Consider the following 17,307-nt stretch of genomic DNA (forward strand, 5'->3'; position numbering starts at 1 on the left):
CTAGCTTGCTCTCAGAGGTGCACGGTATATACTGTACAGTAAGAGGATAACAGATCACTTCCCACTCTCTCTAGATGAAACACAATGGGTAAACACCCACTCTCCACTCATCCACCTGCATTTTTAACTCCCTGGATGTTTTCAAATTGCAGAAAAATGTCACAACACTGGAAGGACGAGCTCTTTGTCACCTTCTAATGATGCTGTTTTATGGACACCCAGAGGCGACAACCTATGGCACACCAACAGATTCATGTGGACTCCTGATAGCAGTAAAGCACAGGTTTACAGTGTGCAAAAAGCTGTTCTACTTTGCAGTGTTTGCACAAGGTAGGCCCTTCGCAAAACAAATATATCTATTTGAATAATGTAGAATCAAATACCAAGAAATAGTGAGAATTGAAATTTCAGTTTACAAAATTTTTAGATATACAGGGTGGGCCATTTATATGGATACACCGTAATAAAATGGGAATGGTTGGTGATATTAAAGTCCTGTTTGTGGCACATTAGTATATGTGAGGGGGCAAACTCCTCAAGATGGGTGGTGACCATGGTGGCCATTTAGAAGTCGGCCATCTTGGATACAACTTTAGTTTTTTCGATAGGAAGAGGCCCATGTGACACATCAAACTTATTGGTAATGTCACAAGAAAAACAATGGTGTGCTTGGTTTCAACGTAACTCTGTTAACTTTATTCAGTGAATGGGACTTTGCACCTTGTTGGTGCTAATTGCACTCACAGCCTGTCCCAAAGTCAACTTGTCAGGTTTTATCAAGTGAAGTTTTGGTATCCCACTTGTATGTTACAAAGCATTAGCATAGTCTGGCCAACTAACCTAACTAACCTGAGCTAGTATTCAGAGTCTCCTCCAAACATGGTCACTTGTTGTTTACTAATAACAGGATTCTAAAATTGAGGCTTTAAAAAAAGAATTTCACAAACCAGTGTGTGATGTGGCCTAAACATATGGAAGGCCACAAGTGCCACAATGAATTGAATAAATAGATCGTTACATAATTAATTAAATGTGTCATTAATTAATTAAAATTGGAAATAAATAATTTTGTAAATGTTTTAAATTGAATTCCTTGATATTTTATTATTTATATATGTAATCATTCAATTATTTTCTATTTTAATTAATTAATGACACAATGAATTATTTATTTAATTCATTTTGACACTTGTGGCCCTCCACAATATTATTCGGCGGCAGGTTTTCCCCATAGGAATCTTAGACTGAATACTTTAAGGTGTTAAAGTCTGAATATCACGACACCACGTGACACCTGTGAACACAGTTAAGGTGAAGCTTCCTTTTACCTGCGTGATCATCGTCATAGATGGTCACTGTGGCAGTGTGGTTGTCACCCAGCACGGCTTTCGGGGTAGCGCTGGCATCCAGAGGTGCAGTGCCAATCTCCGGATAGCCAACGACACGAGGGTTACTGAGGTGAACGTAGAAATACTCATCTTCCTCGAAGATGTCATCGTCAATGACGCCCACTGTGATCTCTGAGAAAAGAATTGTTGTTTTAGCATCTTGCTCTCAGGTGCAAAGTAATTATAATAATTTGCTAACATTTTTAATGTAATTACATTTTTCCCCCGTGAAATCACTAGCAAAAAAAAGAAAAAGAAAAAATAAATAAATCTGCCTCAGGAGCTGCAGATGACCTCTGCTATTTGAGCATCAGTTTCAATGACATGTTTATTGAAAATATGTCAGAAATTACTGTAGTCAGTGTTGTTTTTTTTACCTTTGAGGGTTTCTCCCGGCTTGAACAGCAGCGTTCCCTCTGCAAACTCATAATCTGAACCTGCGTTGGCCGTACCGTCCTCTGTGCGATAATCCACCTGCAGGAGATGGGAACACAGAGGAGAGACTTTGAAGATAACATAAGAAAACCTTCTGCGTATCCTGTCCTTTCTCTCTGTCCTTTCAACTGCTTTGTGTTAATTACCCCCTCCTTCTTATTTAGACAACATTAGAACCTAAATATCTAAAATGCATTTAGTTCAAATGGCTTCAAAGCCATTTTTTTCTGTTTGAAGGCAAAGCTGTGTCAGTCACTCGGTGCTGCTAGTGCTACTGAAGTCAATCCCTAGCCTCTGCTCTATTTTTAGTGCCTCATGAAATGTGTATAAGTGATATATTTTTAAATGCATCCAATGGTTGGATGATATTTTCGGGATTAAATTGAAGCTGAGATTTTAAGATATGTGGATAGCTGATTTTTTCCATTTTAGACTGATGTGTGAGAAGTTATATTGTCACAGCCCGTGATTATATAAGAGCTGAGTTTCCTCTAATGCAAGACGCTCTATACTCTTTGAGCGCAAAATTGATGACATCTCGGACAAACTCACGGCTCTCCAACGGGAGATTGATAGACCAGTGACGGACTGTTAGATCAACTGTAAAATTGACATGCAGTTGTTCGCACTAAAGGAAAACCACCATCATTTAATGTGGCTACCATATGTAGCCTCTCACACCCTTACCCAACCCAGTTGCTTGTCATGTGGTTTAGGGTGTTGTGATGTGGATATGTATGTGCTCTCTGTGCAGAGGAGCTTGCTGACCTCCCACAAGGAGCCCAGAATGAGTAGAGGTGTCTTTTTTCCCTCTTGCCCATTGTATTGTACATTTGACAGTTTTTTCACTGCAGGTGTAAACTTTGCATGTGACAAATTGATTGAAGATAGATTGGGGTAGCTTATCAGTCAATCATGCTGCTTGGATGAGAATGACTGTTTTGGAGCTGTATGGGTTCAAATTAATGACTTAACACTACAGACGTGCCCTCAATAAGACCCCTAGTATCTGTATATAAGGGACGCATTTTAACTTACATTATATTTATCTTAATTTAACAGCTGAAATGACTGTTCAAACCTTCACAGTGTTGCTAATAGTAACAAGTCCACTGTGATTCATCACCTGACTCACAGAAAACACAGTTTGTCTTTTGTGTAATGCTAAACTTTGATGTTTTGCCAACTTAATCGAACCAAACTGTGACTCAAGACTTCAAACAATGATAATTATTTCAAGTTCACCCTCAACACCCTCAGCTAATAAAATCTTGCTATCACACTAGCACCATGTACATGTTGTAGCTACAAGCAGAGCTGCTAAGAGATGCTAATATCGCACTGTGCATGCTGGATGTGAAAACAGCCACAGTTTGCTAACACAGTTTTTCCACCATATCTGCTTAAAAGTTGATATTTTGATTAGAACTTGCTTCAAATGTTCAATCATAAACTGTATATAAACTTAGCACATAAAGTAAGTAAACATGATTTGGCCGATTATTTATTTGTTGTAACAATGCTTTCCCCGATGCTACATTTGTAAGGAAAATGCAGGTTGAGCAGCAGAGTTGAGTATGCAGGTTGTGCCAAATATTCTCTGCCAACATCAACCAGCTTATTCTGCTACTCACAGCCTGAAGAAGCAGGCTGCAATCACCCCCGTTTATTATTCATTTAATAAACGGGGGCCTCAGTAGCATGTGGCACACCATACAGAGCCACAGCAGCCTTGCACATCCTCCTCATGCTGGTCACCAGCGTGGTCGGCCATATCATCCTGCAAACCCTGGAAGAGTGCCTTTCGTTCATATCTGCTGATGCCCACTTGGTAGCCTGTCTCTGCCATCACCTCTTTTATGGAACTTGACCTTCAATTTAGACCTTCAATTTCCTGGTTGCCTGGAAATGGTACTAGGGATCACTCCAAATGATGTTGCAGCTTAGTTTTGAGGAACACCAGCTGGAGGTTACCTGGATAGGGCACGGGGACTATCCACATCAGCCAAACATGGCATGCATGGATCAGACACCAAGTGACCGCTTTAACAAGGTGCATGCTCACATGTGCTGCTAGTCAGGCACCTGATTATCAGCACCGGGGTACCAGGGTCAAAACAAGAGTCAAAAGCAGAATAAACCGTTTGGCATTAGCATAGAAGATTTGGCAACTTTTTCAAAGGTGCAACCCACATAGTCAACTCTTTTGCTCTACCCACAACTGCATTTTTCTTAGAAATGTGGCACTTTTTAAAGCGAAATAAACAGGCTTTCCAACCGTATAAGAGTCATTGCCAGGAAGCATTAGAAAGAAGAAATAATTGGCAAACACAAATTTACTCAATTTTTGTGCAAAGTTAAAATAACAGAAACTCCAGATCTGTAAATTGAACTGAGTGGCAGAAGTGAACCTGCATTCTTGCATTGGCCACCAATGCAAGTCTTCCTGTATTGAAGTCTACATCAGTAAACATTTTCATTGAGTTGATCAGCTTAATCTTATCTTTAACGGTTATTTAATGCAGCATGATGTTCACATTTTGGTCCTTTTGAAAACAATGCTTGTGTTGGGAACGGCCTACCTTGTTCTAACATTGCTAAATCTTTTAAAGGAAAAAGCACTGTGGAGATGTTTTTGCACCTTTTCCTGTGCTTTAAAGCCTTTAGATAGCAATGTATGAGTGCAAAGTAATTCGCTTTTAACTTTCATTGACCCAGCCATCAATACGAGGGAGCTCTCTGAGAATACCTAAATGACACGAATAATATTTCTTTTGTCTCTCGACTGCTCTGACAACATGTTTGCAAAACATCCTTCAGCAGACGGCTGACTAAGGCCGTGCCACCAGCAGAAAACTATGATCTCTCATCACAGTTTAATTTGTAAACAAGAAGAAGAATAAAGGAGAGCCAGCCTTGCGAACCCAACGTGGTAATGCTGAGCAGATCAGATATCATCCCACTAACAGAGACTCAGCGGGAGACTCTCTCATTCAGGGAGAGCTCTCATTCATAGCCAGCATTAAGCCACCATTAAGTCTGAGATCAATGAGCCTTTGCAAAAGGATGTGCGCTTTCTTTGAGTTACAACCTGAGCCAGAAACTAGAAATCTGGAGATGAAGGTGTTTTCTCTGGTGCCTCTCAGCTACTCTCCTCTGCCACCCACTTCTCTGCCTTTATCCAACCAGGAAAGAAAAACAAAGGTGCTCAAAGCCTCTGGAGGTGAGCACATGACACAAGATCTGCTTAAGATAGAAAAAGGTGTCAGGGAAGTCAGCCCACAGAATATTGTTGTTTTCTCTGCTGTCTCTGCTGTCTGCTTTTATTTGCATGAGACTCTGCAAGACTTGTTTCCCTTAAAGACAGGCTCACACACACACACACACTTTTATTCATGATCTACTGTCCATCCCTCCCGTGCACTCACCTTGACAGTAACTCCAGGGTCACCTCCATGTCTGCCAACAGTCAGTTTCAGGGAACCACAGTTTTCAAAGCACTGATACAAAGAGGGTTCAAACTCAATCCTGATGGTGTGAGGGTCATCCTCCTGGGCCTGGGTCTCATGGCTGCTTACCACCTGAGAAAAAACACGCTCAAGGTTCCAGTAGCTTCAAATATAATATAATGGAGAAAGGCAAATAGAGTGCGTGCCTCACCTTGCGGGCCTGGTCTGCAGCGTGCTTCTTGAGGATGTTACCTGCGCCAATCATCATCCTGGTTGCCTGGATGCGGTAAAATGCTCGGCTCTTTTGCTGCTGCATTAGGACCTAATTAACAAATGCAATGAATCAATAAACCATTTCATGTTAATTTAATTTGCTGTGGCCCAAACAGCCGTGCTTTTATGAAAGCAATCATAAAAGCACGGCTACAATCTGAGAATTTTCTCCTGGGAGATCCTACACCGCCATAACTGAACTTCAACTCAGTGTCAAAGGTCAACAGCAGATTCCCTGACATTTCCAGAAAGAAGACAGACAAACTAAATCAGTGCAATAATACTGACAAAGAATCATTTAACGTTCTTTTCTCATGTCATAACTTCAGGCTCTGGTTGCTGGCTCTCTTCACTGCCAACTTTCGTTCTAATGAGGTTTATCAATCTATAAGGAGCGATTTTAATAAAAACGTATGGCTCAATATGTATTATCCCAACGATCCACTAAATTGAAAATGAACAAAGTGGCCACTGTAGCTGCGAGATCATTAGACTAAATGTGGTCTCAGAGCCGAGAACGCTGCAATTTATTCAAATTTAATGGAAGTGAGCTGACAGAATGTTTATATCTGCATCTCTTTAGATAGAAGGAATAAGTAAGTGTTTAGTTAAGAAACTGATTTGGGTTTTTGCTGCACAAGATCACCCAGCTCCATATCCCATGATGGCAATTTAATTTTAAATTCAGTGATTCATTATGACCGCAAGAACAGAAATTTAGCAAGTCAAGTTTAATCTACAGGGCAGCTGTCATTCTTATTTACAGCACGGACTGGAGGGAGTAGCTGCAGGGATAGGGAGGCCTGAAAGCAAACAAACCTCTGGGAGCTGACCAGTTCACATTTGGCCCGCCAAGCTCCTTCCCTCCCCTCCTTCAAAACCGAAACCAAAGACATAGAAATGAGTTGGAGAGGAGGCAAGGGAAGGAATTGGTGGGAAAGCAGAGAAAGGGAGAGCAGCAGAGACTTGGACAGCTTCTACAGCTGAAATATGTGTGCTGCATAAAAAAGAGGAATCTCTAATGAGCCAGTTTAATGATTACTCCCCATAAAAGTTAAACATTTTAATAAAGTGTGAGCAACTGCTATAACAGAGAGGAGTATGGGTGTGCGCTGACAGCTAAAATGTGGTTACAAAATGCCAAATTTAACTATGAGTTAAATTTTGAACAATTTTTGCTTAAGGTATCACAACCAACACATCACAAATCTAAATTCTCTCCAAAAAATATTAACTTGAGGCCCGCTTAAGTTCTTCAGCAAAGCATTTAGCTACATCTCTTTAAAGATTAACTCAATTGATGAGAAAAAAGGCAGCAATGTTACCGCAAGTCAATATTTTTAAGGCTTCCAGGGTCCAGAACGGGCTCTCACGTTAATATATTTAGCTTTCATGTAACTTACCGGGCAAAAAATCTCCTGGATGGCAGAGGGGCGAAGGTTTTACTGGTGTCAGTCAAGCCAACAGACACCTTCCACTCAGTACACTTAATAAAACAGTTTTACTGTGTGTTAAGCTGAGAGAGACTGAGATAATGTGTGTAGCTTGCTGATGCTCAGCCAACTCAATTAACCACTCGCTAATGTTTTTAGTTTATGTGAACATGCTATTGGTTTGATTGTATGAGACTGCCGTAAACCTTATAGATTTTCCTCTTTGTAACTTTGTGCTGTTTCCTCGGGGAACTGCACCTTCCTCTACTTTCAAATCCACGCTGAATGTGTCATAGCACCATTTCTGAGTCATTATCACCCTCAGAAGAGTAACATATGGAATATGACTCAAGTTTGCTCGTGTGCTACTGGTTTAGATAGAAAATCTGGAAATTGAGTGAAATAATGATATGTCAAAAGTCTAAGAATTCAAGAATGGAAGTGAGAGAACTATTGAAATTTTGCTATTGCTATTAGCTTTTGGTTGCTAGCTTTTATCTTTATGTTTACTAGCACCTCCAAAACTTCCCCATATCAGCACATACATATCTCATCTTTCATAGTCTAAATGAAATCAGTCTCTGTGTAATCTTCTGTAAAACTACAACATTTCTAGTGGAAATTATTTTCAACAGAAACTAGGGGGGGTTGCTTTACAGCTTATGCTAGCCTGAGCTAAGCTAATCACGCCTCTGTTTGTAACACCGCAAAACTTCTTAACTTGATTTAACAAGTTGTCAAAGTTGATTTAAAAAGTATTAATAGGGGTCATGATATATTAGCATTGATGACAATCATGGCATCTAAAAAATGAATCAGTACTTACAGATAATAATAATAATAAGATATTAATACTGAGAATATTCCAGCATTAGCAACTATTTTTTGACACTCTAATATACAGTCAATGGCCATGTCATTGAATACACTTTGCTAGTCTTGGGTTGGACAACAACAACTTGTTCAAAACATTCCTCAGAGATTTTGGCCCATATAACATAATAATAGCATCACACATTTGCATCCATCCCAAAGATGCTCTATTGGATTGAGATATCTGGAGACTGTGAAGGCAATTTGATTACAGTGAACTCATTGTCATGTACAAGAAAGCGTTTTGAGACCATTTGAGCTTTGTGACGTGGTGTGTTATCCTACTGGAAGCAGCCAGCGATCATAATGGAAAGGACATAGTCAGCAACAATCCTCAGGTAGGCTGTGGTGTTAGAACAATACCATTTGATTGGCCGATTGGATATTTGCATTGAGTAGTTGAACAGGTGTACCACATGGGATGGCCAGTGAGTGCAGATGATGTTGTACTGGTTATTAGGCTGTATACCATGTATAAGAAGGCAAAAGTGTATAGCTACTACTGTTTTATAAAATCCTGCTTATTATTAAATGCCAATGAACCTGTTCTTTGTATATGGTTTTAGCAAGTTATTTGAATCGTGATAATCGTGTGGTGGAAATCTGATATAGTCATGACTTCCAAAGCTTAGACATCAATGGGATTGGATGCTGCTAACCTGATAATTAGCCATCTCAATCAGCTGCTCCATGTCTTTATCCGGGTGCCTCTGCTTCAGCTCCTTTAGCGTCCTTGCCATGTCCCTCCTAGCCTCGTCCTCATCGTCCTTTGCTCCTCCATCCTCCATCATGCCTCCATCCATCCCGCTGTGACAGTTCAGCGCTATCTGTCCGTCCAGCTCCAGCATGTCCATCTTGGTGAAGCCCCCTGGACCCAGCACTCCACCCCCTCCTCCTCCATCCATGCCTAGCCCTCCATCAGCCCCACCCTCTGTCTCAATAATGATTCCCCGATTCTTGTCGGCACGGTAACGCTTGCGGACATACTTGTAGAAGAGAAGGCGGCGGTCGGCCACCCAGGCCTGGACCACGCAGAGTGGGAAGTAGAGGAAAGTAAGCACTGCCTCCCACACCTGAATGAGAGAAGAGATGTGATTAAAAGCGTTTCTGTTTTATTCTCCTCCTCTATATTTCATCCCAGTGATTTCTTTCTTTAAACTTCAGCAGTTTTTACATAAAACTGTCCTCACCTCCACCTCTCCAGGGGAAAAGACACTCAGAATCAGGTAGAGCCAGATGTAGGCGAAGATACTCCAAGCTGCCGTGACAAAAAACACCCGAAGGTGTTTGATTTTGCGCGTTTCTCCGTCGGGGACCACATACACACACAGAGCGATGATGACGAACATATTGAAGGCGGCGCTGCCCACAATGGTGCTGGGACCTAGATCACCAGCCTCAAAACCGTGACCGCACACCTGCAGTTGGAGGTGAAAATAAGATTACTGTCTTTCCATTACATTCTCTATCAGTTAATCTGACGTGTAGCCTGCAGGCTCATGTTGCACTGACCTCAATAACAGACAGCAGTATCTCGGGGGCACTGGAACCCAAGGCCATTAGAGTGAGATTAGAAACAGTCTCATTCCAGATTCTCACGGTGGCTGTGGTGGTCTCACCATTCGACTTCTTTATGGTGATCTCCTTCTCCTGGGAGGTTATCACCTGGAGTGGAGAGGGCGTAAAGAAAGAAATAATATTGGATTTATTAGTTTTATACAGGTTACCTGTTAGTGGTCTAATATCAGAAACTTATAGTGCAATCTAATAACAATTCAAAGAATATTCATTGACTTACCTCTATAGAAGACATGAACCGGTCCGCTATAATGCTCATGCCCAGGAACATGTAGATGAGTGCTACAAAGTAAACAATGGCTCGTGCCACTTTATCTCCTACAGAGGGGTTCTGAGGGTTCCAGACAGGCAGCACCACTCCTGCAATCAAAAGAAAAGATAAAGGTGGAAAAAGGTAAAATCATTTTTCAGCAATATCACAGGGAATATTTGGTTGCAACAGTGTTGTGTAATCATTCTCCGCCTCTCTAATCCTATAAAGCCTGCCACTGTGAGCATGTTGTGGAAACCACAGAGGCAGCATAACCTCATTAAAGATTATTGTAAGTGGGAAATTTTCTATATGGTCCCATTTGTCCTACTAAAACTTAGTGGAACTGTTAAAGTTAATGAAAGCATGAAAACTTACCCCAAAGTGATCAACGTTTTAGATTTGTGGCATTAAATTGACATATTTCACTTTTAACTCACCGGTGGCACATTTTTGCTCATCTGGCAGACCTTTCTGATGCCTGATGTGACACTGTCGTGAATATTCTCCTGACTTTATTTCACTTTCATAGACCATTGACACCTAGCAAATATGTCCCTTCAATGTTACTTGCACATCTGGACAGGACATATGGAATGGACTATGCTGTTATAAGAAGTTATACTACTTGGTTTAGAATAATTAAGTGGTATCATAAGAGAAATACACAATACTGTGCAAAACGTTTGCGTCATGCCTCATTTTTTAATATTTTGCTAAGAAAATGGAAAATGTGCAAAAGTATATAAAACAACAGCACAGTTCATGCGATTCTAACAAGCTCGACAGTTATAGTTCTGCTTTAGTTCTCCAGGCTTCTAGAAGGACATCCAATGCTCTTCTTTGGCTGCTGGCTGCTTTTTGTTCTGTTCACTGTCAGGATGATCCAACACTGCTTCAAAAATGTTGAGCTCCATACGCTGAGGTGGTGTTCCCTAGCATGTTAATACTCCATAATCAGCGAAGGAGAAAATGTGTTGAAATGTGTTGAGTGTCAGGCTGATCGTCATGTTTATCTGTTCTCCTGATTGCAAACTCACTGAGAGGCTTACATGCAGAAGTCTAATCATGTCAGTGCTTCTTTACTTCTTTACAGTGCTTCTTTCACATTAAACTGCAGTTTTCTCACAGACCCACCTTCCTGACAGGGGTCTCCACCAGAGGAACAGTTTTTCTTTCCGGCGCCTGCAGTGACCGATCCAGGGCATGACAGCAACAAAAAGAAGGAGAGAAGGAGGCAGAGAAGGAAAGAAGAGGGAGAAAAGTGGAAAGGGCGGAGTGAGTTGAGAGAGGACGGAGGCTTAGACATGGCTGCCGGAGCCATTTCTGCTGATGTGGACCTTCACTGGACTCTACCGAGTTGTGCTCTGGGTCAGCTCAGTGTAGGTCGATACCTAAAACCTGGAGACAGACAGAGAAAGGTTGGATTACTTCACTGTTCATTAACACCTATTTATGAATTTTCACACGAACTGTTTCAGTTCACTTAATTGTATTCAGTATGAAAACAACTGTTAGGTGTCTTCAATTAAAACGTTCTGAAATCCTGCGCTGTGTTCCATGTGAGGAAAACAGCTCAGGTGAGCTGTCAGCGAAACCTTATATGTGTGACGACTTCTTTTTTTCTTCCTAGAAGTCAATAGAACATAGTTGCAAAGTGCTTTACAATGCATTTGAACAGATAAAATGAAAAAGCAATAAAAGCAATAATGGAAAGTCATTACTTAAAGAGAAGTTTAAGAAAGAGTCTGTAGAAGTGCTGTAAATGATGATGCACTTGTAGCCAGCATCTGTAATAAAGTTAAAACAATAAAGCTGAAGCCGATGTAGCCAGCTGGAGCTGCTCGGGAACCTAGATGAAAAAAATCAATCACTACAGAACAGTCAATAGCAGCTTCGAAGCAAAGCAGACAGTAAGAACTTGGAGATTGTTACACGGTTACATGTTCCATTGCTAAAATATGAATACAAAAACTCTATTTTGATAATAAATAATTAACAAAAGCACCCTTGGCAAACTGCAATCACAGACGATGGTTATGCTTTTATGAGAACACAATCAATTCTAGTCAGAATCAGTCCTGGAGAAATCCACAGGGGATGTTTTCATTGCAGGAAAGAAATCAGTAACTTTTGTGTCTCTTTCACATCGTGCTTGGCTCGTTTGCTGTCTGTCTAGTACAATGATCAGCATGCTCCGCGTATCCCTACCATCAACAAATTGGCTGGTTCATTTACTCTTTTAAAGGCACCAGTTACAGTGGACAGAGTGGATGGCCACAGAATAGCTAAAACATCCAGGGTCCTTTAATAAAACTGTTCTACAGACTCTTTTCTGCATTAAACAGTCAAATCTTATATGAGGGACGCAATTTGAGCTCTTAGCTACGGCGCAAGTTACTTTTTTCAGGAATTGGTGGAGACCAAAACAGCTAAAATCTAAAATACTTAATTTAATAAGTAGATAGCCCCAAACAAGAAATGTTTGTCTTGCCAGGTTTGCAATGTGAGATTGTGTTATTGCTGTTTACTGTCTCTACACTGTTCTGCATTTAATCACTCTTCTCACACCCACAGCCAGTTGTGGAAGACGGTTGCCCCGCCCTGACACTAGTTCTGTTGGAGGTTTCTTCCTGTTAAAGGGGAGTTTTTCTTTCCTACTATCGCCAAGTGCTTGCTCATATATAGGGGTGGTCTGATTATTGGGGTTTCTCTGAATTATTATAGGGTCTTTACCTTACAATATAAAGTGCCTTGTTGCGGGCTATATAAATAAAACTGAAGTGAATTAAATATCTCTCGCCAAAATGGATCAATCCATCCCTGTAGGTTTAAAGATTGCAATTTCACAAAACTCTGAATTTGAATGTAGCAACATTCAGCACTGATTCCTTTAAATTTGGGCATTCTCCATCGATTTTTTTCTGTTTCCACCATTGGCCTTGATTGTAGTCTTTCATGTGTGAATTTTGAATCTTTACATGCAAATTACTGCAGCATTTAAAACAAAGAGCAGCTTTAAATGCCACTCTTTGCTGCACATTTCTCTGGCAGCAAACATAAGCTAAGCCGGAAACAAGCAGTCGACAGCAGAGATACAACAGCAATCTGCTTTTGTGACGAGGAGTACAAGTGGCTGTTCAGCGTGAACGGTTTGTGAGGGAAAATGCACCAAAACAAAGGGAAGCGAAATGGTTTGACCAGGCAGCGTTAGGTCAAACAAGTGCAAACGGTCATGGAGACAGACACGCACACATGCACCAATACTCAAAAAACACCCAAATGCACAAACTGTGTCAAGCACCCTCATGGTGCAGAAGTTCCTGGCCTCGTACTGACATCCTCTCAAACAAACACACACACGGTCCACTCTCTGGGTTAGTCCACTCTGGACAAATACAAACTGCTGACCCTGTTTTTACACACACACACACACACACACACACAAACACACACACACACACACCCGCGGTTAGTCATGAGTCTTGACATTAGCATCAAGTTGCTGACCCTGTCTTAATCTATCTTCCAGGGTCTCGCCGCTCTGACAACAACCTGTCACTTTAAGTCACTTCTCTCTTCCGCCGTCTTCTTCTAACGCTCCCTTTTCTTTTTCAGTATTTATTTTTTGTCCCTTTTAACCAAAAATGACTTCACTCCTGCATTGCAGCATGCTTGGTTTTGTTTTCAGTGGTCACATCTCAGGATTATGTTTAGAAATCATGCACGTCCTCCTGGTACTAAAATGTGTTTTGGCAACTCTGTGCACACATCTCCAGGGAGGCATAAGATAATCTGAGGGTCTTTATCTTGGTTAGGCACGCAGTCATTGCATTAGACGTGAATATACTTCAAACTTGTACACCTATGTATTCTTCTGCATTGAAACAAAGTTCGTGCATTACCCATAATACACTTTGACCACTGACAGTTTGATTCGGGTGTGTTATGTATGTAAAACCTATCGTAGCCTTGAGCTGATAGCCTCAAGCAGAGATGAGATATTGGGGAAGCTCACTTTTTTGTGCACTCAAACTTTTTTTCAGTTTCTACTTGTAGTCTTCAGCACCGACTCCTTGCGGCTGTTTGTCAGACTTCACACCACTCCCTCTGGAGCAACAAAAGCTTTTTCTTTTTTAAAATTTGTTCACAGGCTTAGATAAAAGTCTCTGTTCAGATCTGTATACATTCATGTGCAAAATCCTTTAACTCCCTTTATCATTTCTGCTTCATAATGTCCTTTTGTGTTGCAATACGCCGTGCGCCCAGAGCCCTGGAGGCTCTCAGTTCTCGGGCACTTCCTGCCTTGCTCGTTAGTAATCCAGCCTTCAGCATGTGACTTTTCACCTGTGGGTGAAGCCAGTTCACTGCCACGCGGCAGTGATAAACGGAGACAATCCTCATAGCCTCCCATGTTAAATGGTCCAAGTTTACAACGTTAAAAGCATGCACATCCATTGCATGTTAGGACTTCCAACTCCTCCAGGCAGGAGATAAGCTAGCAGGCTAACAACAGCACAAACAGGAGTAGCTCACATCAGCAGCTGGTCTACAGATTTCTGACAACATATGAAAATATGAAGATGAATTTCTATTCAGTTATAGTGAGTGGTATATTTTTGTTTCTAGATTTTTTACAGTAGTAGTTGGATCATTTTAAATCATAATCATCGCGTTGCTGCTGAAAAGGTCCCTAAAGTTAATTTCTGATCCTTTATTTCCTGTTTTTCTCTTACTTGCTTGATCTCCTTTTCCATCTCCCTCTCAGCTTCGTTGTCAGTCACCCACGCCTCCTGCACCCTCATGTCTCCAAGTCAATGTCCTGTTGTCCTCTGTCTCTCTCTCTCTCTGCCCACATGGACTGTCACCACTTCACGTCTCAAGCACCTCTCAATATCCCCCGCTCAACCACTCTTTCACACCTCCTTTTAGTTCAACACCCCTGCTCCTTTTATATCATCCTGATCGGTCGGTAAACAAATCTAAAGCTCTTACAGCTTAAAATATCTACACAGTTCATGCTGGTGCAAACACTGGTAATGGAGAGAATTATGGGTAAAAAAGTCCCCTTAGTCTTATATAGATTTGAGCTCTAAATGTCTGGTGAGAGCCTCTGAATGGGCTTTCACAAACACAAACGCAGGGGCTAAATGTAGAAATAAACGGCTGTGGCTTTATGTAGCCGTAGCTGAAGCTTATCAGCTCGATTTGTGTCAAGGTTCTTTTTGTATTGAGGCTTTTGTACTTTAAAAAACGCTATTAGCCTTTTCCAGGGCTGAGTCGAGATGCTTTCTAATTTAAGGAGCATTCTCAAAGCAACCTTTAAGTGATAATGTGCAAACAGAGATGTCGGCACACAGATGAGAAAAGGAAAGATGAGCAGAATAATAGGAGATTGTACCAACTAAAGTAGGACCCTAAGAACATGTAACCCTCAGTCATCTTTTATTACACCAGGAAAAACACATTTATTGTTTGTTTTCCCAAAAGTTGTCCACTTAATGTTTATTACAAGGGTCTTTGTTCGTAAGACCTAATACAAATTACTGGAGTATAAGCAGAGGAAAAATTGCATTTTTATTGTGTTAGTCGGATTTTCCTCGAAGCTTGAGGCCAAGTCCAAGGCTCCGAATGACTTCTTAACCCTGGTGCTTGTGTTTGTGCTGCATTTGTTCCTTATTCCCTCAAGACTTCGTGTAAGAACTGAATCATTCTGACTGATCACACACAAAATGACCTCTTCTGACATAAAAGCAATGCTTGTGTGTGTGTAAATTAGAATATCAACACATGCACTGGCACAGAGACAAATACTCGGCTGCGCTGATTCACACACAAGCACAGACACACTCCTGCCAAATGGCTTTTTCTGCTTTCACTCAAGCCGACAGGTGTTCGTGTGAACTTAGGAATGTGTGAAAATACCAGTAAATTTGATCATTGTTTGATGCTTGTTGCAAGTGTTGGACGCCACTGCAATTACAAGGATGAAAGGACTACATGGTCTACATTTTTCATTAAATGCCATTCAGTGTTTGCACACTTTGTAATCAGTTCTCTTTACAGGGATTCAGCGTGCAGCGGTAGACTCTGCTGTTCCTCCAGACTGCCTTTGTACATACATTTTTTTTTTTTTGCCTGTCCCATTTGGTTCTTTTATCATCAGAATTGTTGTCTAAAGGTGAGAAAAGATGCCGAACGGATTTACTTTATCAAATTGACGATCCCAGCCTTGCCGTAATGGTCTATTTGATTCACCTTGTATTGTTTATTTTATTTATTTTTTATTTTCACTTGCTAGATACAGGACAGACTTGAATGAGGAAAAGAAAAGGGAGAAAGAAAAAGGGAAAAATAGCAGAGAAGAGGGACGGGGATAAAGGGCAAAAAAACAAAAACCAACTAAATAAGCAGACAAAAAAAAAATACATATATCAATCACCTGGATCACCTGTTGAGAAAGAAAAAAGAAAACAAGCAGAAGAAACCGAGAGCAATAGAATAAACAACATCACGATGATATATGGGAATATAACAGTAAATACTAAATATTACACATTATTGTGCAGCACGTAAGATTGACAGCGCACAGTGTGCTTTGAGGTAGGAGCCAAAAAGGGTGTCGTTTGTGTGTGTGAGCACCCGTGTGTACACCTGTGAGCATGGATGCGTTTGTTTTTAAAAGGTTCCTTCATGTAATGATCTGCTAGAGGGTGTGGGGGAGCCACAGCCCCGTCCACCAGGGCATGAAGCAGGTATGGAGGAGATCAAGGCTCCAGACATCCAGAGGCCCCCAGAACACAAGAGACCAAGGAAGACCAACAGAGGGGCAGCCGCGCCACTATCCCAGAAAGAGCTGAGGAGAGTCCCAGATGAGGGGTCACTCAGCAGCCGCGGAGCAGAAGCCATGGGCGGTTGCAGTGACGTGCCCGTGAGCTCCGCCGGCAGCCAGCTGTGCCAGAGTGACCGAGCCCCAGGCCGAGGGCACCCCACCCCCGAAGTGGCCCGAGCGAGCCCCAGGCTCCAGGCCCCGATAAGCAGCCACCAAGGAGTGAGCCGGTGTGTATCTGGACACCCATCCCCGGACACAAAGAACCACCAATGCACCGATGTCTGAGGGAGTCTGCCACTGGCAGGGGGAGTGGTGGGCCTCCAAACCTTAGAGGGGCTGAGATGTCCCCAGAGAGGTGGCGTCTGATACCCAACCTGACATATAGACACAGACATACAGGCACACACAGATACAAACATCCATTCCCACCCTCATGCTCTCATAAGCAATTACTCAACACTCAACCAACGTGGAGACAGACATAAGAGACGCTGTACACACAATCACACTCCCCAAGCGTACTCTAAGCCCCGGGGGTAGGTACCTTTGCCCCTGGAGGGGGAAACTGCACCCAGACACAGGTGGTGTTACCCTTTTCCCTGCGGTGGGGACAAGCAGACCGCCCCGACTCCACAGCAGCAGGGAGGCCCCACACTCCAGACCCCAGTCGGACGGCCAACTCCTCCTCCTGGTCGCAGAGAACGGGGGTGTGAGAATACTCCAAACCTCCCTCCGCCTGCTCATATGTAGTGTTGATGCATGTGTGCTCTAAGGTGCATTTAAAACCCAGGAGGGC

The 17,307-nt window shown here is 41.9% G+C and overlaps 1 protein-coding gene across 2 annotated transcripts in view; it reads right to left on the reverse strand.

Annotated features, from left to right (window-relative positions):
* slc8a4b (solute carrier family 8 member 4b) overlaps positions 1–17,307 on the reverse strand; it is a 134,880-nt gene that overhangs the window by 62,570 nt on the left and 55,003 nt on the right. For both annotated transcript variants that reach the window (XM_084924426.1, XM_084924425.1), the window contains exons 2-10: positions 10,817–11,080; positions 9,650–9,789; positions 9,364–9,516; positions 9,042–9,269; positions 8,511–8,924; positions 5,484–5,594; positions 5,252–5,404; positions 1,766–1,862; positions 1,329–1,520 (exon numbers count right to left, since the gene is read on the reverse strand). In XM_084924426.1, coding sequence (XP_084780552.1) covers positions 1,329–1,520; positions 1,766–1,862; positions 5,252–5,404; positions 5,484–5,594; positions 8,511–8,924; positions 9,042–9,269; positions 9,364–9,516; positions 9,650–9,789; positions 10,817–11,003 — 1,675 coding nt within the window. In that variant the 5' untranslated portion in view covers positions 11,004–11,080. The remainder of the gene's footprint in view (positions 1–1,328; positions 1,521–1,765; positions 1,863–5,251; positions 5,405–5,483; positions 5,595–8,510; positions 8,925–9,041; positions 9,270–9,363; positions 9,517–9,649; positions 9,790–10,816; positions 11,081–17,307) is intronic.

The sequence above is a fragment of the Perissodus microlepis genome, chromosome 3 (genome assembly GCF_051167445.1).
Source record: "Perissodus microlepis isolate ML-2025 ecotype Zambia chromosome 3, ASM5116744v1, whole genome shotgun sequence".
Lineage (NCBI taxonomy): Eukaryota > Metazoa > Chordata > Actinopteri > Cichliformes > Cichlidae > Perissodus > Perissodus microlepis.